Genomic DNA, 22,724 nt, shown 5'->3' with positions numbered 1-22,724 from the left:
ATAAGAGCACTGTATCACTTGGAATTTCAACCTCTTTTCTCATTTTTATAGTCGCAGTTCTTTAATCAAGACTCTGTGCATTGTCTTGGCCTATTTCGGAGAAGCATTGATGCAGTTTGACATCAAATGTCGCAGCTATAAACTGCTAGTGTAAAACCAGATTGTGTCTTTTCGATACAGCAGAGTGAGATAAATTACTTGCCCTTTTTATTAATCAACCACTTCTTGAAACAGGAGTGAACACGTTGGAATTCACGGAAAGCAGAACTACACTGGAAAAGTGAACAACGGAGGGAAATACACAGGAGCCATTGGACAGGAGACAACAACAGGACAACCAGCAAGCAAACAAAGATGTCTGACTCCAACCCTCCTGCGCCGCCTCCTGTGCCTTCTACTTCTGCTGTGACCTTTGACCCCAAATCTGAGGCAGTGATCTTGCCAGGTGGTGTGGTCTCAGTGGCAGGCATCACCGTGGTGACCGGTGGTGCTGAGCTGTCCTGGGGGTCATGCCTGCTGGCCTTCGGGGTGTGGGGGACTCTGATTGGCCTGAGTGTGGTCCCGCTGGGGCTATGGGACCTAACGGTGAATGGTGGGACCTCACATCTCCTCCATACTGGGTCGGTGGTGCTGGTTCTGGGTTCAGGGGTGGTGATCTCGGTCATGCTGTGCCGCTTCCTGAGAAGAAAGGGAATTCTTTGTGAAAGAGAGGATGATGATGGTAAAGTGGTGTTGGTGGGTGAGAGGGGTCAAGGCTGTGTGAAGACAGTGACGGTGTGAGAGGGAGGGAAACGGGGACGGTGGGGGGGGGGGGAGGGGGTGGTGGGGATGGGGGGTGGATAGGGAGAATGAAAAGAGAAGGCATATTGCCAACCAAGTTTTGGTCCTTGGTGGGTGATATGCCCCATATTCCAGAACTGAATCTTAGCCGTGCCATTGCCGACTGTGACAGGGAGTCCTATAGGGTGATGTGTAATTGACTGTGAAGTCGCCCAGGGTAATGGGGTTTTCAATTGGTCAGGGCATCCCCCATCTCTCCGCACATGTGTGACCCCTGTGGTTGATTACATGCTTGCCAACAGTGCAGAATGTGCAGCTCCACCTGTGGAGAGAGACTTGGACTTGGTGCATGTGCTTCAGCAGGCACACATGCTAGCCTGCACTCTCTCCAGGTGATGGGGGATGGGACAGGACTTCAAAAAATACTGCCCGTTCCAAGCTGGGGGTAAAGTAAAACATACAAATAAAGGAGGCTTGTATACTATTGCAGATTGTACAATGCTAGTTACAGAACTGAAAATTGGACTGTGCTGCAGTACATTTGGACTGATTTAAGATATACATAAATTATATGTACATTATGTTAACAAACTTATACTGCCATAATAATAAATTCTCTGGAATGGTAAAACAAGAAATTATGTTTTTATTGATTACCTTAGTTGTCTCATCTCTTAAATCAAGTGACTCATCATGTGACTCTTCCTTGAGCTTCCACCTTTATTTCTGACTACTCTGTCTTTCTGTCTGATTCCTACATGTCTACATTTAAATGTATAGATATGGGAATTAAGTAGATGTTCTTATGCAGAGTGACTTAAGAAATTTCACATATAAAGATATAAGCAAGAAGAAACAAGTAATCAGTATCCCAACTGATAATAAGCGTACATACACCTACAACATAACATTAAGTGCCATGTTGTAGGTTTGTAAATGTAAATAGAGGTTCAAGTAGAGGTCAGCATCAGAGCTAAGAACCCCATCTCTCTCTGGACCGTTTTTCTCAATCAAGCAGGAATGTAACAGGAAAAGCTCTAAGTGTTTCCTGTAAAATGGGTGGGGTGAAGTGCTTTTCTCTCATTTCCTCTTGTGAATGCAAATCATTCGAATGAAGTGCAGTTTCAGGTCCTTTTTTCTTCTTGAAGAACATCTGCATTCAGTAAAATGAATTGGTTTTAAAAAAAAATTTATGGGCTGCACTTCTAGCGTGCAGATGGGCCCCACAGTCTGATATCAAATCCGGATTGCTCAAGATCCAACTGTGGCCTACCGGCCCACAGGGAGGTGCATGATTGGCTGTAGCATTTCCTTTGGAAGGATGGACTTCATCATACACTGGCAACCCTTCTTTAGTCAACTGGGCACCAACAGTCTGCACACATGAAGAATCCTCATCCAGCTCAGTGCCTGTGTGAGTTTCACTGGTAAAATGTAGGGCAAAACGAACTTGTTGCAGAGGAGAGCAGTGTGCATGTCTGAGCTCTGGCCATGGTAGAGGGGCTTGCAGCAATGAGCTTGTCTTATGAAACACAACTGGGAATTCCAAATGGCATTGTGTAACAAGGGGTAAGCAAAATATGATGATCAAGAATATAAAGGATTGTTACTCATATTAAATATGATATTCTCACTCATTTTTGCAGCGTGCCAACATCTTGTTGTACTGGAAATAATCAGCCTAAGTGGACACATAAAGTGTCCTATGCTAAAGGAATGGTAGCATGCCAGCCTGCTGGGATCTGCTGTGCATTACGTAGGTCTCGCTCCCACCATTCAAGAGCAGTTATTGGTGTTTTGGACCATAGGAGGGGGGCCACTGAGGGTGGGTCTAGGGAAGGTCTTTGTACTGGCATGTTGCATTATATAATGTAGGATGCAGATACGCCAAAACATTGCTCCACATCTCCTGTGTTTGTGTGTGTGTGTGGGTGTGGGGGTGTGCGCGCATGTGTGTGCATGTGTATGTGTGTTTGTCTCCACCTTCTGTGCACTGCATGAATTTATGTCTAGATCTTCCCAATATTCATCATTGACTACTGAGTGATTACACTAACATTCCCTGTCTCCCTTTCTGATTTAATTCCTTTTAATTTTTTGTGCTTTTATATTTTCAACCATGAAAGTCTTGATTTATTTAGTTATTTTAATTGCTTTTTATTCTGCTGTGGATCTTGATAACAGTGATATGAAGGCAATGAAATGTGGTATGTGTGTTACGTTTTTAGGGGTTGTAGTATCAGGAAGACTTTGTTTGCGACAAATGTCAATGGAACCAAGTCCTAACTGGCAAGATATATATCAGATTCCAGCCCCTATGCTACAAGGACAATATTGAGCCTGGTGGTTATGAAGTACTGTTGGTTGGTGATTCTGTTATTCAAAATGTGAAAGCCACTGGTGCAAAATTACAAAAACTGGTTTTGAATGTTTCCTTGTTGCCAAGTTTGGGTTAGATTTTGTAGATCAGTTGGAAAATGTTAACTCAAGGCACCAGCAGGCTTATTGGTACACGTTATTAGACTTAGGGATTCTGAAGTTCTTGAAAAACCCTCCAAAAAATAAACAGTAGGTAAGATATGAGAAATTGAAAACAAAAGTCAAAAATATCGTTTTTTTCAGGCCCTTTTTCCCATTTTCAACAGCGGTTGTGAAGCCTTTGGCAGGTGGTGCTCTCAATGTCTGGCTCAAAACATGGTGTGCAGCTAATCTGGACTTCATTCACAACTGGGACACCTTCTGGGAGAGACATGGGACCACATTATTTTCATCATTTGGGGATATTTTAATATTTTAGTGGCCTAACATGTTTCAGTCATTACCTCGGTCAGTACCTATGTGGGCCAGCGTGTAAAAAATGTCAATGTGACTTGCTGAAGCTACCATATTGAACTAAATTATTCTAGCACTTTAAAATAATTTTATAATTATGGTAAGTATTGTGGTAAGTTGTCTCCAATGACCATTTCTTAGAGGTTTATGGTTACCACCTGCTACGATGACATTTCAAATAATTTTTTTTTTTTTGTATTATTCTCCCGCTGCCTATTATAGATGCCTTGAGCTAGCTATAGCTTGTATTGGAACATGCTTTTCATTACACTGAAGATCATCAATATTGTCATGTGTCCACTTTTTGGGTAAAAGTAAAAGAAACCTAGGGCCTTTCTGATGAAGCTCCTGGTTCACGAAAAAAAGAAAAAAAAAAGAAAAGCGAGACCACTAAACTAACACAAGTTCGGAGAAAAATTCACTCAATACACATTTCTAAGATACTCATTTTAGGTAGCCTAAGCAAACCAAGCGTTCTGAATTCCAGAAGAAAAATTCCAACAACAAGAAAAATACTTCCTCAATATCCTTATCTCATCCAACCTGTTATTTCAGCAACAACGACAGAGTAATAAAGAATCTACCAAGTGCTGTTTCAACCACCAGTTGCATAAGCTGAACTTCACTAGCCCTACGTGAGTGACAAATGCTGCCCGCCTACTGTACAAGGAATCTATTTCGGTTGTGCCGCGTAAATACTTTTCCAGATTTAATGCAATCGTTAGCGCTATAGTAGCTCGTGCTGTGTTAACAACATAAACATCTGATAAACTATAATGGCACAAAAATAATTAAACAATACCCTACTACTGGAGATAGTCAATAATTCACACAGGTATTAGATTTGCGTGATTCAAGTCACATGACACCCTAGTCACGTGTTTGTGTTCAAGTTTCAGGATATTTTTTTCTAGGTTTAAAAAAACCCGCCTCCGTCCCGCCTTATTGGCATCGCTATTGGTTCGCGTGATCACCTTGAAGCCCTTGATAGGTCACAATACACTTCCCGTCACAATTCTTACAGGTAATTAACGCCCCCTTTCTTCAAACTCGTTTAGAGTATTCGATATCTTCTCGTAAGTAACGAAAATAAGTTGCGAAAATGCGAGATATGGTTAATTCAGAAGAATGAAGTAGAATTATTTTTTTTAACAACGGGAATAGATTACAGTACGGAGAGGTGAGTCAAAAGCGAAGAAGTAAGAAAGAAGTTTTGCTGCTAGCAAACGGACTAGCTAATTCAACGAATGACGTTCAAGGTGTCCGCCAGTCAATGCTATTCGCCTTTGCATTCGTCAGCGTTATTTTGCGCTTATTAACATGCCTTGTATTTCGCGTGTTGGTTTGTTAGTACGTGTTTACATTGTGTGTATGTGTGTTTGTTTGAGGGACAAAAAGACACGCCAACAGAATCAATTGTATTGATAACATTTACTCTGTATTGGATTGTTATTCGTGTAATCGTTGTCTTAAACTGGAGACCTATTGGAATAGAGTTTTCTGTTGCTACATATAAAATTGGTCTAGAATATTTTTGCAGTTCAGCAGATAACTACTCCGAAGTGCTTAAGAATTAATCATGGAATCATAAAGCAAAAGTTTCATAACGAACATGACGTTTGGCCAGGTTGATTGCAATGCAACGAATGATGCCTTGTAGCTACAAGAACAAGGTTAATGAAAGAAAGTTATAGTAGTTAGGAGAGCTTTGAACGTCAGATCTCCACATGTTACAGGTAGCAAACCTGACAAGCATGCAGGGAGAGCACAGCATAGAAGACCATGGAGTGTGGAATGTAGCAGCTGTAGAGAGTGCATGGAAGGAGAATGTTGGCAATAATGGGCAAAGCATTAGGATTTTTGACAGGCCTTTGGGAAGAGTATATTAGACTGCCTAGCAGAGGCCTGTGGGGGAGAGCCAGGCTTGGGCGCTGAGTTTAGACCTATGGTCACTAAGCATTAGGACATTGATTAGTGCAGAGTTCTGGGCCTCAGAGAGGGCCAGATTTATGTACTATGAGAAGTAGGTAAGTATGGGGCGGCATAGCTCAGGAGGTAAGACCGATTGTCTGGCAGTCGGAGGGTTGCCAGTTCAAACCCCGCCCTGGGCGTGTCGAAGTGTCCTTGAGCAAGACACCTAACCCCTAACCCCTAACTGCTCTGGCGAATGAGAGGCATCAATTGTAAAGCGCTTTGGATAAAAGCGCTATATAAATGCAGTCCATTTACCATTTACCAAGTAGGTGACAGGGAACACTGTGAATCACTACCTGCCACAAGGTAAGAAGACAATACAGTGGCACTTGTTATGGGGCAGAGTTCAGGCTATGGAATGCAGTGTGGTGGAGGGGTAAGGGCTGGAACACAGGAGGCAAGATAAGGGGCACTTTGGGGTTATTGATGTGTGAACTGTGTGCAAATTGTTTAGATTACTATTCAAGGTGTAGTTTTCTTCAAAAAAGAGGAACTAACATTGTCTCTGCATGCTGACTGAGTGAAAGACCAAAAAAACAAAGAGTTGTGTTGTGTTTTGTGTTTTTCATTTTTCAGAATGGGCACCAAAACACCTCCTCACATTAGATAATTGAGTATATAGTGTATCTATAGATTCATAGGCAGTTAGGCAGTAGGCTTAATGGTGGATATCTGGAGGAATGAGGCATAAAGATGGAGGAAGCAGAACTGAGTTGATGTATAAGAAACGTAGAATAACATAGATTCCTAGTTTAGATGGATATGTACTAGGGTGAGGGAAAGGTGTAGACAGCCACTTGTGAAGAGGACAGTGCTAGCTGAGCTCATACTAAGGGACACAGTAGCAGTGTGACAAGTGAAACTGAGCGATGGACTGTGGGGAGAGTGTCCTCTGTGCGGCAGGCGAGGTGGATCTGGATCCTGACAACGTGAGTGAGGAAGCAGGGAAGCTCTACTCCGAGCTGCAGGTAAGAACAATGGCTTCGGTTGGTCCGTTTCTCTGAACATTTCTTCTGTAGTTCTTTCTCTCTGCTTACAGTGTGTAGTTTGTGAGATCGTGTACACTGGTCTGTCTTAAAGTGTCACCGAGACCCAACTCGCCTCTGTGCCTGTCGCAGACCCTGGCCTTGCGCTGCATCTGTCTTCCTGCACGCGCACACACACACACGCACATGCACACGCACTCGCACGCAGGCACACTCTCACTCACTCACTCACTCACTCACACGTACACGCAACCGCACACGCACGCACGCACACTCTCACTCACACACCACACACGCACTCACTCACTCACGCACATGCAACCGCACACGCACACACCCTCAGACAGCGTGTGCCTTGCGCCTGAGCCTTCTCTCCCTGCCCTGCAGACGGTGATCGAGACCCATGGGCCCGACGTGGTGGAGTCGCTGGTGCCCGTCATGGTGTGGGTGCTGGAGGGGCTGGCCAGCTGCCGCGCCCGGCTGAGGGAGATGGAGGAGGAGGCGGAGAGGGAGAAGGGGGAGAGAGAGGAGCTGCTGCAGAGGTTTCAGAGCGAGCGAGCTCTGAAGAGGGAGAGCCAGGAGGTGAGAGGGAGCACGTGTGGTGTGTCACTTGGACGGACTGGATATACGCTGCATATGCTGCACATCTACCATCCTGTAGGTTTTCACTATAACCCAAACAAAGCACACCTCATTCTACAGCTAAAGATCTTGTCTACCTGCTAAATAGTAGAGTCAGGTGTGCCAAGTTAGGGTTGAAATGAAAACCTACAGGACGGTAGACCTCCAGTAACAGGATTGGTTATCACTGATCTAGTACATGAACACACTGGAGAGTGAGACATGGCGCGGCGCTGCATACACGCAAGCTGCACAGAGGGCTCTTCTGTTTGTTAAACTTGACAGACAGGAAAAGGACAAAAAAAGAGAGGAAGCAGGATGCACTGCTTCACTGAACTGAAACATCAGCACAAACTGAGATTTTTTTTTGTTTGGTTTTGCAGTACAGTTTAGTAGTAAATGGAAGTAATAGTGGCTCCCATCGTGTAAATGTCTTCATTGTATCCCTGTCAGCGGTACTTGGAGCTGGACGACCAGTTTGAGCAGGAGCGGCGGGCAATGCGGGGGAGGGAGAAGGAGAGAGAGCGGAGGGAGAGAGAGCTGGAGAAGAAGGCCAGAGAGCAGGCAGACCAGTGTGAGCATCTCCTCTGCTTGTCTGCGTTCTCTCCTTCTATCAGTGCGCCTGCTGCTTTTTCAGCAATGTTCTGTCATTCATTCATTCATTCATTCATTTTTTTTCTCCATATTTTGTATTGCATTTATTGTCATTCTTTCCTGTATTTTTCCAGGTTAAATGGTTCTTTATGTACTCCTGGGTACCTGTATAACTACCTAGCACCCTGGCTGCTATTCTTCTCTCTGCACAGATGTTTATTGCAGTTTTCATCTTGCACATTAGCTCATTTCTTAGTTAATAATGCTTATTTCGTGACAGTGCTGGCTTTGGAGGAGCAGCGGACAAGTCTGGTTCGAGAACTGAACACGCTGAAAAACACGCACCACAAGGTTAGGCGATGCTCTCGCTATGTGCACTGTAATGTATAGAAACATAAAATGTATGTGCTTGCTATATCCGCATCATCTGAGTATTGTTCTCTCTCTCTCTCTCTCTTTCTCTCTCAGCTGCTGCTCAGTTATCGTGATGTTGTTGAGAAGAGAAAAGACTCTGAGAGAGAGCGGTCCCTCTCCCCTTTAAGGTTACTCTCGCTGTGTGTGTGTGTGCATGTGTGTGTGTGCATGCCTGTGCGCTTGCGATGCATCTTTTATCTTGTGTACTCTGTTTCTTTCCTGTATTAAAAGGGATCTTTCTTTGCCCATCCTTATATTTATGTCTGCTTGTGTATGTTCAGGAACCATGTGTGTTTAAAGAGTCCTGATATCCCACCAGACCAGGGTGTCCAACAAGCTCCCCCTGTTGTGCAGGTAATTACTCACGTTTTCATTTATAGCCACTCATTTCACCCTTTTTTGTCTGTTCAGAATCACTAAAAAAGTTTGGAAAAATGTTGCCAAATGCATCACATTAGTGGGCTTCACTAGTGTGAGACTCTCCTGTTAAACAGGTGATTATTTTTCTCTAGCATACAGTAATCAACTTGTGTGATGTTTATTACATTGGATCTGTTCCTACATGTGTGAGGAAAGCATACTTTTAACTGCAAACTTCAGGTGTTATCCTATATTGGTAATGAGACGTGAACTAACAGCTGAGTTCCTTTATATTGATTACGTGAAAGAAGTTTGTGTGTGTAATATGCATACCTGCAAACAGACATATTCTTTTATCCTTGCAAAAATACAACATGATGTTTGATAGCATATTTGGATGATCTGATTCACTCAGTGATGCACGCCTTGTCTGTTCTCACTAAATTGCCCTCTGCAGGCCAAGCCAATAGTGGAGACGAGCACTGATCCCGCCCCAGTTGTCGCGGGTGATAAAGCAAGTGACGAGATGGTGGACTCTGAAGAAGACGGGACGGATCCGTCTTTTATCGATTCTATCATCAGCACCACTCCTGAGCTAGCACAGCTGGGCCAGTTTGGTCTGGCCAGGTACTGCGTTTTCCCCGTGCCGTTGATTGCCGTTTGCTCTGTAGAGGACTGAAAGGAAGCCAGATTGTTTTAAAGAGGGTTGCCAGCACTGGAGTATTGTATAAATGGAGCTGGAAGAATTTGGTGTTAATTTCTTATCAGCTGTGCTCGTAGTCACTGCTGTCTAATTACAAGAACATGTTACAGAATTACTGCAAAGAAGCGCACGCCTGTGACGTTGAAGCTAATTTGTGTTCTGTATTGCTGAGCCTCACCATTATTTCATTATTCTGTTTGTATGACTGCAGATGGCTGAGGCTTCTCCAGATTAACTTTAATCTAGGGTTACCAAGAGAGATCCAGTACTGTCAAAGGAATCTGAATACAAATTTTAAAGTTTAGTAAATTGCAATGCCAAATGTGATATAAGAGATGCAGCTTTAATTTGTATGTGAAATGGAAATCAATCCAGGCGGGATTCGTTCTATGCTTGTAGATGCAAATAATTCAGCACAGCAGTACAGTTAAGTTCTTATTTGCACGTTTGTGGGTTGGATAATCATTATGAACCTATAGGTTACTTGGCTGAACCAAGGCAATATCATGTGGATTTAAATGGTCATTACACAAATTATGACCTTCATTGATTTCAGAACCCTAGGCCAAAGATCAAGTTCACCAAACCTTCTCACACATTTTAAGTGTGTGTGTCTCAGTGTGTTAAACCCATATTAATCTGTTCAACAATAAATGGAGAGAAAAAGACAAACCGAGTTTGCGGTTCAAGGAATGTTGGACAGATTTACAGTGCGAGTAGCGTAAATGCCATGTTTTGTCCATCTCTGATAAACTTCTAGATCTGTTTGGCAATAGAGATCAACAGACACAAGTTCTTCATGGAAGAAGTTCTGGGGTGGTTTGTAACGCACGTTGTCCTCTCTGTCTCTCCATCAGCACCCCCAAAACCTCACCACAGAACACTAGCCAACCCCTCACAGCCGAGCACGAGCCCAACGTGGAGCAGGAGGTGAGCGAGGCGGCCAAGGAGGGGCAGCTCAAGGAGCAGGAGCAGCTGCAAGAGCAGCACGAGCAGGAGCTGGGAGAAGAGGAGGACCAGGACAGCCTGGAGTGGGAGCTGAGGAACACAGACTCTGTTTTCTCCGAGCTGTCGGAGCTGAGTCGGGACTTTGTGGAGAGTGTGGACAGAGGGGCCAGTGTGAGAGGTGAGGGGGGCGGGGACGGGAGCCAGGTACTGGGGAGAGACCGACAGGCTGTGGGTGTGGGAGTCTGAGTAAACAGGGGCTGAAAAAACTGAATGTTTTGACTGGACTTGTAAAAGTATTATTAGTAGTAGTAGTAGTATTATCACTCTGTACGCTAGAGTTAACTGTCAGTGCAGATGAGCATTTTTAAGGCACTAACCGTCTCTGTCTCGCTACTTCCTGTTTTCTCTTTAGGTAGTACTGACCAGTTTGAAGAGATTCTTTCTCAGTATGAGGAACTGAAACACACCCAGTAAGAACACCTCTCAAATATCATTGTCATCCTAATGAATCTGCTGTTCTCCCACTGTACTGCTTTAGAGTAGCGTTCCCTTCTCTGTTTGCATAAGTCAGTGTACTCTTCAGGTTGTGGCGTTTACCTCCCTTGTGTTTGTCCTCAGTGAACTGGTAGAGGCAGCCAGAAAGGCGCTGATCTCACGCGTAGAAGAACTGACCAATGAGAGGTCTGCCCTCAGCCTGGAGGTAGAGTCTTGCCAGGAAACCATCACTCGACTGGAAGGGAGGACGAGGGAGATGGAGGAGGAGACAAAGCGGTCCGTATTGTCATGTGACGAGAACTGTGTCTTTTCATTTTTTGTTTAGTTCCCCAATTATTCTTTTCTAAATGGGTTTTAGATTGTTTTGAAGGAATGGTTGGTTGGTATTTCATTTTTGGTGTATGTTTTTGATTGTTCCTCCTTTTAGGCTGAGGAAAGAGCTAGAGGAGTGTCAGAGTGAAGATGAGGTGAGTCACATGAGGTTTAAAAAAAAAAAAAAATTCCCTCCCAAGTTTTGCAGGTTAACCAAAATGCATCATTTGCACTTTTTGCCTGTAGCAATTTCATGGTGACAGTTTTCAGTTTCCATATGCGCTGTAGTAGTGCACAGTGCAGGTGATTTTTGGAGCTGGTTCATGAGTATTAGTTGAATTACAGTGTAAAAGGGTTGATTTCAGCAAGCTGTGTGAAAGTAAACTTAAGTAATGAAGCTGTAAATTGTACAGCTCTGCAGGAGGTAAGTCATGTGACAAGGGCCCTGCGGAAAACGTGATTGAATTTAGTGTGATACCTTTTTCTTATTTACTCCAATTTATCCTTTTGTATTTGTTTGGTTATTGGCCTGTCAGTAGAAGAAATCCCTTCATTTGCATTTGTTTCGGTATTGGCCAGTTAGTGGAAGAATTGCCTCCTTTTGCTCCTGTTTTGGTATTGGCCAGTCGGAACTCCCTCCCTGCGCCTCCTGCAGTGACGTCTGCTCCCCTCCTCTCTCCCTGCAGTCCTCCCTGCCCCTCTCCCTGCGGCGCTTCTCTCGCTCCGAGATGGCGCGGGTGGTGATGGAGAAGAACCAGTACAAGGAGCGCCTGATCGAGCTGCAGGAGGCCGTGCGTCGGTCCCAGATCATCAGGTCCGCGCTCCGCGTCCGTGGCTGCTCCATCTGTCTGTCTGTCTGTCTGTCTTACTCCACTGCAAAGACCAAAAAAATAAACCAACCAGTATTTTAGGCTTATATTTAGACTTAAAAATCTTTTTTTGATAAATAAGAAAAAACTATCACCAATGAGGTGAGGCAGTTGGACTCATTTTAGGATTTGCCAATGGGGTAAGAGAATTTCACTTTTCAATTTAGAATAACCTCACCTGTTCCACTTGAGAGGGAAAAAAATCTGATTTTAAGTCTCATTAAAACACTAAAGACAGACTTTTTCAGTGTCCTGTTCTTTTTTTCCACTTTTAGTCATGAACGTTTGCTTTTCCTCATATTTTCTTTCTCCGATTCATTACACGGCCTCTCTCTCTTTCAGAGCCACCAAGGAGGAGAGGAATGCAGAAGACCGGAGGAGCGGAGTGTGGACGAGGTAGGAAGAGGAGGGATTGACCCATCCATGTCTCACTTTCTCCTGTTCCATCATGGAGGTCAAAAAAAATCAATTGGCATGGAAATGTACTCAAAATTACACAATGTGTTCACTCTGGTCGGGCTGAAAAATGGCACAGTCCACCCCTGCTGGGATTCCTTTTACATATGAGGAATGTTGTGTAGTCATAACAGGAATCAAGATTGACTATAAGATAATTTTATGTTGTGGCAGGGTTGTGACCTAAATGTTTTTATCAAGCAGCGTTGAACGTCATATGCTAAAACCTTGGTCTCCTTATTTTATTTTGTGCTATACGGAGTAGAAACAGGATTTGCGCCGGGTCGTTGTAAATATTTACCCGTACGTTAATGTTAGTTAGCCTTTGCTCAGACTTAATAGCCTGTTTTTGATGACACGGAAAGTGAGTCGTGTTAATATGTGAAAGTCGTTGGCGTGAGTCAAATTGACTTTTGCCTTTAACATCTGTTAGGTTTAACCGTTTGTTTGGCCTGACCAAGGACCCATTCAGCCCACGCCCAGAAGGAGCAAACGCTTTACCTCCATCCTCACCACAGTCTCTCCTGTCGTCAAGGTCTCCACGGCAACTGGCCGTCCATCAGACGCCGACAGAGTAAGCTGATCCATGTGAACTTAAGATCTGTTTCTCCCTTACCTCACCTGTGTTACACTTGTGGAAATGTTACACCGAGTGAGTGTGATCTGTCTCCCTCTCTTTCTCTCTTGCTGTCCATCTCTTACTCGCTCACTTTCTTCATGTCATTCCGTCTCTCACTCGCTCACTTTCTCTGTCTCTCCATCTCTCACTCGCTCACTTTCTCTGTGTCTCTTTTGTTTTCTTGTGCATTCTGTCTCTCTCTGTCTCTCTCTGTCTTTGTCTCTCTCTCTCTGTCTCTCCCTCTCTCTCTTTGTCTGTGTGTGTGTGTGTCTCTCGCTCTGTCTCTCTCTCTCTCTCTCTCTCAGAGACTCTCCTCCCGCCGTGCTCTCTCCGCGGGCGAGGAGGAGGGAGCTGTACAGAGACATCCGTTCCCACGTGTGGAGCACTCTGGGAAAGCGGCAGCTGCATGGCTGGAGTATGCCTCTGCCCCACGCAACACAGGTAACACACCCCTAATGCACATACACTTTGCACACACGCACATCATATTTCTCGCGTGCATGTATATACAGTTTAAGCAAACACAGATCATGTGCATATGGAAATTTTAATGTAGGTGTAGTGTTGCTTTGTAAGTAACAAGCTGGGGTTTGAATTTCAGGATCACACTGATCCCCCACCTGAACCCAAAGACGTCCCAGTCCTCGTCCAGCTCAGACTGCTGGACCAGAAGGATGCCACTGCCAAGGTGCGAATGAACTGTCCCAACATGCAAAGTTAAATGTCCATGGGGGTGATGATGATGCTGATGTCCTTTGTACTCTCTTTTACTGCTCCTTCAGCTGACCTCCGCTACTGCAGTCACGCCCGAAATATCGGGTGAGCAGACGGTAAGTATCTCGCCAGTTCGGTAACCACGGGTAATCAATACTAACACCCGACTGCGATGGTAGATCACGATTCCTGTGGCGAAGCATTTAAAGGGAGCGTTCACTTACTCTGGTAACTCAACGTCATTGTACACGCTGCTGCGTAGTTGTTTTAGACTATTGACCCCTAAAAATCCTGATACCTGCCATTTTATAAATAATAGTTGTTGTGTCTAAATTGTTTTTTTGTGTTTAAAGAAGAACAGTCTTAACTCACTAAAACTGAAATAATATTTTAAAAAACAAAGTGAACTATCCCTTTAAACTATACCCATCAACCTCCCCTATTCCTCCCCATTTTTGTTTTGTCAGTGTTCAGTCTGGGTGGTGTCTGGTCCCGCCTCCAGTAGTGATGTCACAGTGATTGACCCGGCACGCTCCAACACTGTCCTGGATCAGTTCAGCCTCCCACCCACCTCACCAGCGCTCTGTCTCTGTGCTGTGCCCCCTACTGGTCAGTCCAGACATCATCCATTGAGGATTGGAGAGCACATGGCACTGAACTAGTAATGAGAGATTGTGAATTTCTTGATGGTCGGAGGTGCAGCATGCTGTGACGGCTGTTGAATAAAATTTTAAAAATGTCAGTGTGTTTGGTACTCCATAGCTGGATACGGCTGAATCACTCTCCCATCACTTGATTCCTCCCATCTTCTCTCCAGTCCTTAATTACTATGTTTAGTCTCCAAAATGCACTGAACTTGTCTGATAGAAAGAAATGTACAAGGCAAGCACTGGAAGTTGCAAACTAGATCCAGTGGCACCAGCCTGTTTATAGAAATTTGATATAAGTAGACCTATTAACTTGATTAAAATGTTGTTAGAAGCCCTTGAGAGCCTTTGAAATTGGAAACACGGGATAAGGGCATAGCAATAGAAGGGGTAGTGTTGTTGGAGTCATTACATGAGATGCAGAAAACAGTATTATCGTAGTGTTAATCTGTCAGTTTCCAAGTAATTTCTCACTTAGTCATTATGACCTCAAAGCATCGAACTGTGCTAACTTTAAACTTCCGAACTGTTGTTCTGTTCTACATTAGGGGACCAGGCAGGGACAGTGTGGATCGGTACTCAGGATGGAAGGTGAGATGGTGTCTCTAAAATAAATGTAAATACCGTAAGACTAAATCATGTCACAACAGCAAATATAATATATTATCTATACAGACAGTACTCAATGTACTGAATGCTGCTTTCTTTTTTTGTCCTCCAGCATTTTAGTCCACTCTGCCTCCACAGCCAGGAGGCGCTGTTTGCAGTCCGTTTCTCTCTCTGAGGGAGTGCACTCTCTCACGTGAGTTAGTGCCTCATCCGCTCACTCTCACTAGAGTCTGTTACTCTGTCTCCCCATCGCTCATTCGAGTCTGTGTGTGCCTCTGCCCGGCTTTCTGCCTTTCTCTGGATGACCTTGGGTGGGACTCCTTTACGGTAGCAATGTGGTGTAAAGTCATAATGACGCCGTGCAGTTACTCCACCACCCTCTATGATATTACATTTTTATACATTTCAGGTACACTCAGGGTCAGGTGATTGCTGGTTTAGCCAATGGAACTCTGGCATTTTTCAAAGAAAATCCAGGTGAGTGCACGCAGACACAGACACGCTCGCGCCTACTCGTATCTGTGCATTTTTAACGGTGTTTCTGCCTTTTAAATATTGTCTGAGCAATAACAAACGGCCTGATGACAGGCGGCTGGGACCTCCTCCACCGAGAGCTGCTGTCCCTGGGCTCCCCTCCCTTGCAGCCCATTCGCTGTTGCCTACCAAAGGGGGCGGCGCTGTGGGTGGGCTACTGGAACAGGGTTCACGTGATTGACGTCCAGAGTCGGAAAGTGCAGGTGAGAGAGTGAGAATGTTGGAACTCGTATCTGTCAGTCAGACTGCACATTTGGCTACTGAGCAAAGAAAACGGAGGAATATGCGAGTCTATACTTCTTTTCAGTGGGTGTAAGGGTGAGACAAAATGCTTAAGGCTATCTCGATTGATCAAATGAAACTCTCAGACCTGTAATATCAATATTGCCAATATTGCTTCAGCAACTCTTAATTTACTCAATTTAATTAGTAACTGTTTTACAGTAAATTAAATAACTCAATAATGATGCATCACATAATTTTCTGTCAGGGGAAGTATATGACAATATGTTGGGCTGATAATGCAAGAAAATTCATTTGCATACTGGCTACAATAAAACCACAACAGAAAGTCACTGGTGGCATGGGTTCATTTCCAAGGTCTTCCTAGTGTGTGTCCATACAAAAATAATTTTGTCTTGATTTAGAGATTTCCCCCACTTTCTGTTTTCAGTAACCCAATTCCATGGAAATTTATCAGTAGCAATAAAAACAGAATTTGTTAATACATTTAACCTTAAGAAGTATTTGAATTGTCGTGGAAAATCTAAGGGGGTTTGAGGGAGATGCAGTATGTGCTTTTTCACGTACTCACAGTGCACTTTTCTCTCTCTTTCTCAGCACTCGTTTTCTGTATCTGAGCGCAGTGAACAGCAAGTGCGCTTCCTGTGCGCTGCAGGAAGTGGGGTTTGGACTTCCTGCCGACTGGACCCCTGCCTCCGACTCTTCGACTGGGCTACTGGCCGGCCTCTACAGGAAGTAGATTTGACACCAATGGTCACAAATTGCCTAGGTCTGTACCTTTTACCTTTTCCGTGCTATTGTAATACTCAAGTTTCAGGTTGTGAAATTTAATTTTACCCCCCATTTCTCCATCTCCTCTCCTCCAGGCCCTGCCTTCCTGTCCCTTTCTCCCCTACAGATATCCTGCCTCGCCCTCATCTGTGGGCGGCTGTGGGTGGGGACAGGAAGTGGCGCTATATTCTCCATTCCTGTGCGGATTGGTGAGTGCCTGCTGCCACCTGAAGAACCCTGGTCACTGGTTCTCCGCATGTCTGGAATCATTGTGAATGTATTTTTTTTTTTCCCCCGCCCTCTTTCTAAGGCTCAGAATCCTCTATCCCATACTGTTCTCTGCCTGGGGCCCAGCTGTGTTACCATGGACACCGTCAGGCTGTCAAATTTATAATTTCAGCTCCAGGTTCGTAAATCCTTCAAAAATGGCTTCTCAGTAACTACTTTCACAGTGTATTCCACTTATCTATTTTCAAATGAGTACATTTCTTAACCATTCTGATTTGGTTTCTAAGCTCATTACCAGTTTTTCACCCTCTTCCTAATACAGTATATGACCACCTTGACTTGAGTCCATTTCTACGGCAGTGCATTGCTGCCACATTGAGGAAACTGTTTTCCCATTCAGTATCTCGTTACGATAATTTTTTCTTGTTATAACGTGAAACTTTTCTCCTTATAACGAGATACTTTTCTCATTATAACAACATAAAAATGTTATCTTGCTATAATGAGAAAAGGATCTAGTTATAATGAGAAACTTTCTCATTTATAATGAGAAACATTTCTCATTATAATGACATACTGAGCAAAAAAAAAAAAAATATATATATATATATGTATACATATATATTTACTGTGGCAGCAAAGCACTGCTGTACATTTCAGATCCATTCTGTGTGCGTTTCTCTTTTGACCTCTGTTGTTTCCATTGATGAAAAGCTGGCAGGCTGCCTGTGTGTGTGTGTGTGTATGTGTGTGTTTGTGTGTGTGCTTGTGTGTGTGACTTTATGCCTTGCTTTTACTTGCATCTCTAGTCTTTCTTTGCCTTTGCCTGCATAATTGATTTAAATATCTTGAGGATTAAGAGGATTAAGTTTCCATGCCAGTAATGGATAGTGATATGTTCTTATAGCTTCCAACTTAATACTGTATCTTTTGGTATTGTTCAAAGATTATTTAGCCTTGTAATCCAGTGCTTCCTTTAAATGTATCAGAAAGGGGTTTGGACATCCATTGAAAGTAGATGCAAGATATTTCATTCTATTATTTGGTCATTGTTGACTACCATCGCATTCAGTGAAAGAGTTATTTTGTTGCACATTTGCATTCCATTGTGCACACAAGCTAAAATCAGATGGTCATGTCTTGATTCAGATTCAGGTCTCATGTATTTATTTAATTATTTTACTCACAAATGTGAAATAATGGTAAAGGGATGTTGTGGTAGGTGCAAAGGCAATGGACTATAGGACTGTAACAACTAAGCTGAAATCTTGGCACATATTAGTGTTGTATATGCAGGTAATATACAATTTGCCATTTGATTTCTATTTGGAATTGTGTGGTGGATTTGGTTTCAGGTATGTTATGCTTCATATGTCAGCGCTGTGCCATGGGGCAGCTAGTTCTGCTTTGAAATATAATCTATTTATAGTAAGAACCAAATGGGGAATATTTCTGAAGAGCAATTAATCAAAATCCACATGCGTATGATGTCATTTTCAAGGTTTCCACACAGTATTGATAATCCTAAAGCCTTAGTGATCAATAAACAATTATGACTCTGTGATTCCAGTCTTTTGACTACATGTGTGAATAATCTGGTTTGATTCTGCTCTGAAAGAAAAGTTTGCACACACAGTTTTGCGAGAAATGTGTGTTATTTACAATGTGCTTTTTGGGAATTTTAGTTCCATTGCTGACATGATGCAAATTTTACTTACAAAATGCATAAATCATGAAATAATTTGTTATAGATTGATATTAATGTTTGCGTAAACAACCTTTAATTCTGTACAGTATGTTTTTGAGCCCATTCAATTTAAATGATATATACCAATTGACAGGATTTTTTGGGTCTTCTGTCTTTAGGCTGTTTGAACCCTGCTACAGCTTCTGGGACTGCCGTTTCTACCTCTCAGCTAATCCTCAGCGGAGGAGAGGGGTACATCAATTTCCGCATTGGTGAGATCAACACATTTAAATGCATTGCTTATTGGGATTATTAGCATGCATGTGAAACACGCCAAGACTATAATGGCAGGATTACTTGTGGTCTAATACCAAAGGTTATTTATCCTCCTACAGCATTGAGGCTGCATTCATGTGCAGCACATTTTTTTAATGGATTATTTAGACATTTTCCATATTAATATCCAGCTATGAGCTTCTGTATCTCCTGCTTTTAAAATTGTGTGGTGTGATCTTTTTTTTCTTTTTTGTTTTCACACTGGTTAAATGCTATCTATTTTCTGATATCGGTGCAAGACATATTGATTCTTAAAATTATAAATGCATTATTCAGACTTGCTATTCCACAAGCAGTCTGCTTGCTACATGTCCTTCAATTTTATTTATTTATTTTTTAAATGCAAGACTGCCAAAAACAAGGCGAGTACAGGGTTGAGTTTGGGCGGTGCTCCTTTGTCTGATCAGCCCGTCATGTCCACGTTCTGCCTTTCAGGTGATGACGGGAGTGGCAGCGCCCCCGAGGCCCTGCCGCAGCGCTCTGAACGCAGTCACATGATCATCTGGCAGAGCTCCACCCCGTCTCTACCCAGCCCCGCCCTCTGATTCATTTTGGGTTATGATGCGTTTGTTTTCCCTCGTTTCTGGGCCAATCTTGGTCCTCCGCCCGGTGTGCCTGCAGTGAGGTTTGCCTTGTGCTGTACTTGGCTCGTCTCTGCCTTAATCCTTCACTTTTGACAAACTTCATCATGGTCACATGATCAGCTGTGAAACTGGCTTCTGTGACCACCCAGCCTTTTTCCTCTGTCCCCTCATTCACGTTGCTATGAGGAGACCGTTGTGAGCACGTGACCAGTTTCGCGTCATAATTCCGTGCCGGTGGCATTATCGCATCTTTCTTCAGCAGCGCTCGAACAAAGGAGGTTACGCATACATCTTCACACCGGAGTGATCGGCAGGATCGGTTTTACTAACTTTTACTGTGAATCGACACCAAAATGTCATTCTGATCCCGCCTTTCTCCGACACACCAGACAATGATGCACAGCACTTTATCATCATCATCATCATCTCTCTAGCGTGGTGACGAGTCCTGACACTTTGTGTGCATGTGCGTGTCCCTCCCCCTTCCCGTGTCAGTGTTTATACCCTGGAAGGTTCTGGAAGGTCCAGAAAGACTAGTTTACTATGCAAAGGCTTTGTATCCTGTATGTCATTTTCTCTGTCTGCATTCACTGTATAACACTGTGTAGTTTTTATTATTTTTATTTTTGTTTTATTTTGCATTTTAAGTTTAATTTGTAGAGGAGGGGGGGAGAGGAAAAACGAGTACATTTTTTTGCAGTATTTGAAAATGTGATGTGTGTGCCTGCATGTCTAGCTGGGGCAGGGGGCAGGGGGCAGGGGGGCATGTGTGTGCCTGTGTTAATGTTCTAAATTGTTACTGATCTGTCTTTGGGGGACAATTTCCCCTTGCTTGCTTTAAATCGGTGGTCTCCAACCCTGGTCCTGGAGAGCTACAGGGTCTGCTGGTGGGTTGGAGACCACTGCTTTAAATATTAGACCCTGACTTATGAAACTGGAATTAACTTTTGTAAATACAATATTTTCATTAAAAATGACAACATTGTATATTTTTAATTCTGTGGAGCTGCCTAAATATTTAATTGACATTTCTGTAAATCAACATGAATAGAGCTATACAAAACCTAAGCCATGTTGACTTTCAATTATTTATTTATACAAATAAAACGCCCAAAGTTTGAAATACATTTCACAGTCAAAACTGTAGTGTTTTATATTACACATGAATTATAAAAACTTTAGTCAGAAGCAAATACTCTATTTTAGCAGAACATAATACCCAAAGCAACTATTGATAGTCAGGTTTACATTCACACTAGTACTACAGTTATATATACAAAGGTGTGTTCACTTGTGCCTCTTGGAAAAGGTTCTACGAAGTGATTTGCAATACTGTTGATTGAAGGTTTCCTGCTCAAACCTAAATATTTTCATGTGTGCCAGTCTGGCTTGCAGTGGTGAAACTCAGTCTTTTCATCCTTTTTGTAGCCATCTAAAAGAAAGAAGAGAATTGATAAGGAGTCAGCAACAGTTATTGTAAATATTTTTACAAATAGAAAGAGGTGGCAGTTTAATGGTGCAATATTATTACAGTTGTAGTCTGTTAGTACTATACATTTTGACAGATAATAAAATACTGTATTCTTGGACAGCTTATCCATTATTTGTGGATGGGGGAATTAAATAAATGGCTGGCTATTTTCAAATCTGGCCTACATTTTATTCATTTGTGCTTATTTAATGTGCATGCTTGTATAATGTATTGAGTACAAGTTCTGATAAAAGAAACAAAAATGTATGGCCCAGCTAGTAATAGCCCTTTTTTAAAACCCTTTTCAGACGTGGAATATACCTGAACTACATTTATTGGACTTTAAATACTGTAACCGATGTCCTAAAAATCACAGTTTATACATACATATATATATATATATATATATATATATATATATACATAAATACATACACCTTGCTACATTCGTTCATGACTAATAGATGGTAAGATCCTCATTTTGTCTTTAAACTGAAGAGTTACCTAGCACACACAATGTGTACTGTAGACACAAACTTCTGTTGTACCATTGTGTCATTTCCACTACCTAACAAAAAAAAGAGACTGGCTCGCAAGGCTACCTAACACCCAACCATGACAGACCCATCCCCTAACAACATACCGCACATGTCCAGGCCTAGGCCCCAGTGTGGACCCGGTGTGTCCGTATCCTGCGGCTAAGGGTTCGAGCCAGCCGGTCCACGGCAGTCCCAATGTGCCCCAGCTCCTTGCGTGAGGTCAGGCCTTCAATGTTGCCGCTGTACCACATGACCCAACCCCCAAGTGACATGAGGACCAGCAAGGCCCCAGAGTACACCAGCAGGTCCCCAAAATCCCGGCCCTTTATCTCCAGGGGGGCAAAAACTCCCAAGAGCAAGGCCGTTGCCCCCATTAGGTCCATCAGCACTGCAAACACCAGAGCAATCTTGCAGTGTGACAAACCATTGTACCGGACTGCCATGGTCACCTGGGTTGAAAGGGGGAAGTGCAGAGTTTCCACATTTTGTTAACTGCAACAAGGAATGGCTAGCGCCGCAGATTCACATTCACTCGTACACTGAGGTTACAAACTGTGTTTGAACTCCCGTGCGTGATTACAGCGCTTATAGAGTGAGAGTAGGCCTACATTGTAGACCCTAATATAAAAATATGACTTGATTGCTCTACTGGGCACAATGTTCAGCTTCTTGCTCGATGTTCTTAACGAACTGAACACGACGTTAGTATTAATTGGATGACCCCTGTCCAAAACGTGACTCGAGTTGTCCGCATATTTCAACCCTATACATGGTTCTGGAAAGTAAATACCGTAATAAATTGTTATTGCGCATCTGAATGCACAAAATTAGAACGATAATAATAAAAAATAACGAGGTCTCAATATTGATTTTAGCAGCAATGTACAAACCTCTCTCTTATATTCAAGAAATAATTTTAATCATATTTAAATAAGCACCGCTTAATACGTTTTATTAACTTATCTCACCCTTTCAGATGTTGTCCAGTTGTTTTTCAATAACGGCTTTAAGTTTTATTTTTCCTTTTAAAAAAATAGGCTACGTTATGCTCGAAAACGTCCTGTCCTTCCGGATCTACCTTTCTCTCTACAAACCGCAAGACAACATTGTTACCTGACACCTTTTCCTGCACCCCACCCTAAAAATGGATGCCGAATAATCACCTGAGCGTACGGCATGTGTTTGCTCCTCATTGAATCTCTTTGGTCTCGTGCTATTTTTTTGGTAACAGTCGGTGTAAGATTTAACGAGAATTCTTCGTCTACACCAGTACACTTATGTTTTACCATTTGCTGAAGTGGTCAGGAAAAAGCACCACAAGCATGCTTATATTGAAAAGGAGGGCGTGCATTTATTTGGGCACGACTTTGTTGATGGTCCCTCACCGTTCTCTTCGTT

At 43.0% G+C, this 22,724-nt stretch overlaps 3 protein-coding genes across 3 annotated transcripts; 2 read left to right on the top strand and 1 right to left on the bottom strand.

The window, feature by feature from the left end:
- The first annotated feature begins 354 nt into the window (after nt 1-354).
- Nucleotides 355-780, top strand: LOC118230285 (transmembrane protein 100-like). The gene has a single exon (XM_035423192.1). It carries the CDS (start codon nt 355-357, stop codon nt 778-780), a length of 426 nt encoding a protein of 141 aa, XP_035279083.1.
- A 3,870-nt stretch (nt 781-4,650) lies between these two features.
- Nucleotides 4,651-20,959, top strand: si:dkey-17m8.1 (C-Jun-amino-terminal kinase-interacting protein 4). The gene is made up of 28 exons (XM_035413828.1): nt 4,651-4,792; nt 6,163-6,554; nt 6,960-7,154; nt 7,647-7,767; nt 8,068-8,138; nt 8,256-8,329; nt 8,483-8,555; nt 9,019-9,188; nt 10,122-10,390; nt 10,625-10,682; nt 10,831-10,983; nt 11,135-11,174; nt 11,706-11,833; nt 12,231-12,284; nt 12,778-12,918; nt 13,269-13,404; nt 13,565-13,651; nt 13,746-13,793; nt 14,145-14,286; nt 14,873-14,915; nt 15,046-15,126; nt 15,343-15,410; nt 15,522-15,670; nt 16,308-16,479; nt 16,577-16,690; nt 16,792-16,887; nt 18,576-18,668; nt 19,168-20,959. Exons 2-28 carry the CDS (start codon nt 6,456-6,458, stop codon nt 19,275-19,277), a joined length of 2,985 nt encoding a protein of 994 aa, XP_035269719.1. The 5' UTR covers nt 4,651-4,792; nt 6,163-6,455; the 3' UTR covers nt 19,278-20,959.
- On the bottom strand, nt 20,391-22,721 carry tmem238a (transmembrane protein 238a). The gene is made up of 3 exons (XM_035413883.1): nt 22,490-22,721; nt 21,431-21,775; nt 20,391-20,748 (listed from the first exon to the last, which is right to left on the bottom strand). The coding sequence occupies exons 1-2, from the start codon at nt 22,613-22,615 to the stop codon at nt 21,446-21,448; spliced, it is 456 nt and encodes a 151-aa protein (XP_035269774.1). The 5' UTR covers nt 22,616-22,721; the 3' UTR covers nt 20,391-20,748; nt 21,431-21,445.
- Between the last annotated feature and the right edge of the window lie 3 nt (nt 22,722-22,724).

The sequence above is a fragment of the Anguilla anguilla genome, chromosome 1 (genome assembly GCF_013347855.1).
Source record: "Anguilla anguilla isolate fAngAng1 chromosome 1, fAngAng1.pri, whole genome shotgun sequence".
Taxonomy (NCBI): Eukaryota; Metazoa; Chordata; class Actinopteri; order Anguilliformes; family Anguillidae; genus Anguilla; species Anguilla anguilla.
The sequence above is the reverse complement of the archived record's forward strand: the minus strand, read 5'-3'. Positions and strand labels throughout refer to the sequence as shown.

What these genes read in the sequence shown, in the direction of transcription:
- LOC118230285 (XM_035423192.1), top strand. Translation starts at nt 355, where the DNA reads ATGTCTGACTCCAACCCTCCTGCGCCGCCTCCTGTGCCTTCTACTTCT.
- si:dkey-17m8.1 (XM_035413828.1), top strand. Translation starts at nt 6,456, where the DNA reads ATGGACTGTGGGGAGAGTGTCCTCTGTGCGGCAGGCGAGGTGGATCTG. An exon ending in TGAAAAACACGCACCACAAG is followed by an intron (nt 8,139 to 8,255) that starts GTTAGGCGATGC and finishes TTTCTCTCTCAG; the next exon opens with CTGCTGCTCAGTTATCGTGA. An exon ending in ATTTATAATTTCAGCTCCAG is followed by an intron (nt 16,888 to 18,575) that starts GTTCGTAAATCC and finishes TTCTGTCTTTAG; the next exon opens with GCTGTTTGAACCCTGCTACA.
- tmem238a (XM_035413883.1), bottom strand. Translation starts at nt 22,615, where the DNA reads ATGGTAAAACATAAGTGTACTGGTGTAGACGAAGAATTCTCGTTAAAT. An exon ending in AACACATGCCGTACGCTCAG is followed by an intron (nt 21,776 to 22,489) that starts GTGATTATTCGG and finishes CTTTCAACCCAG; the next exon opens with GTGACCATGGCAGTCCGGTA.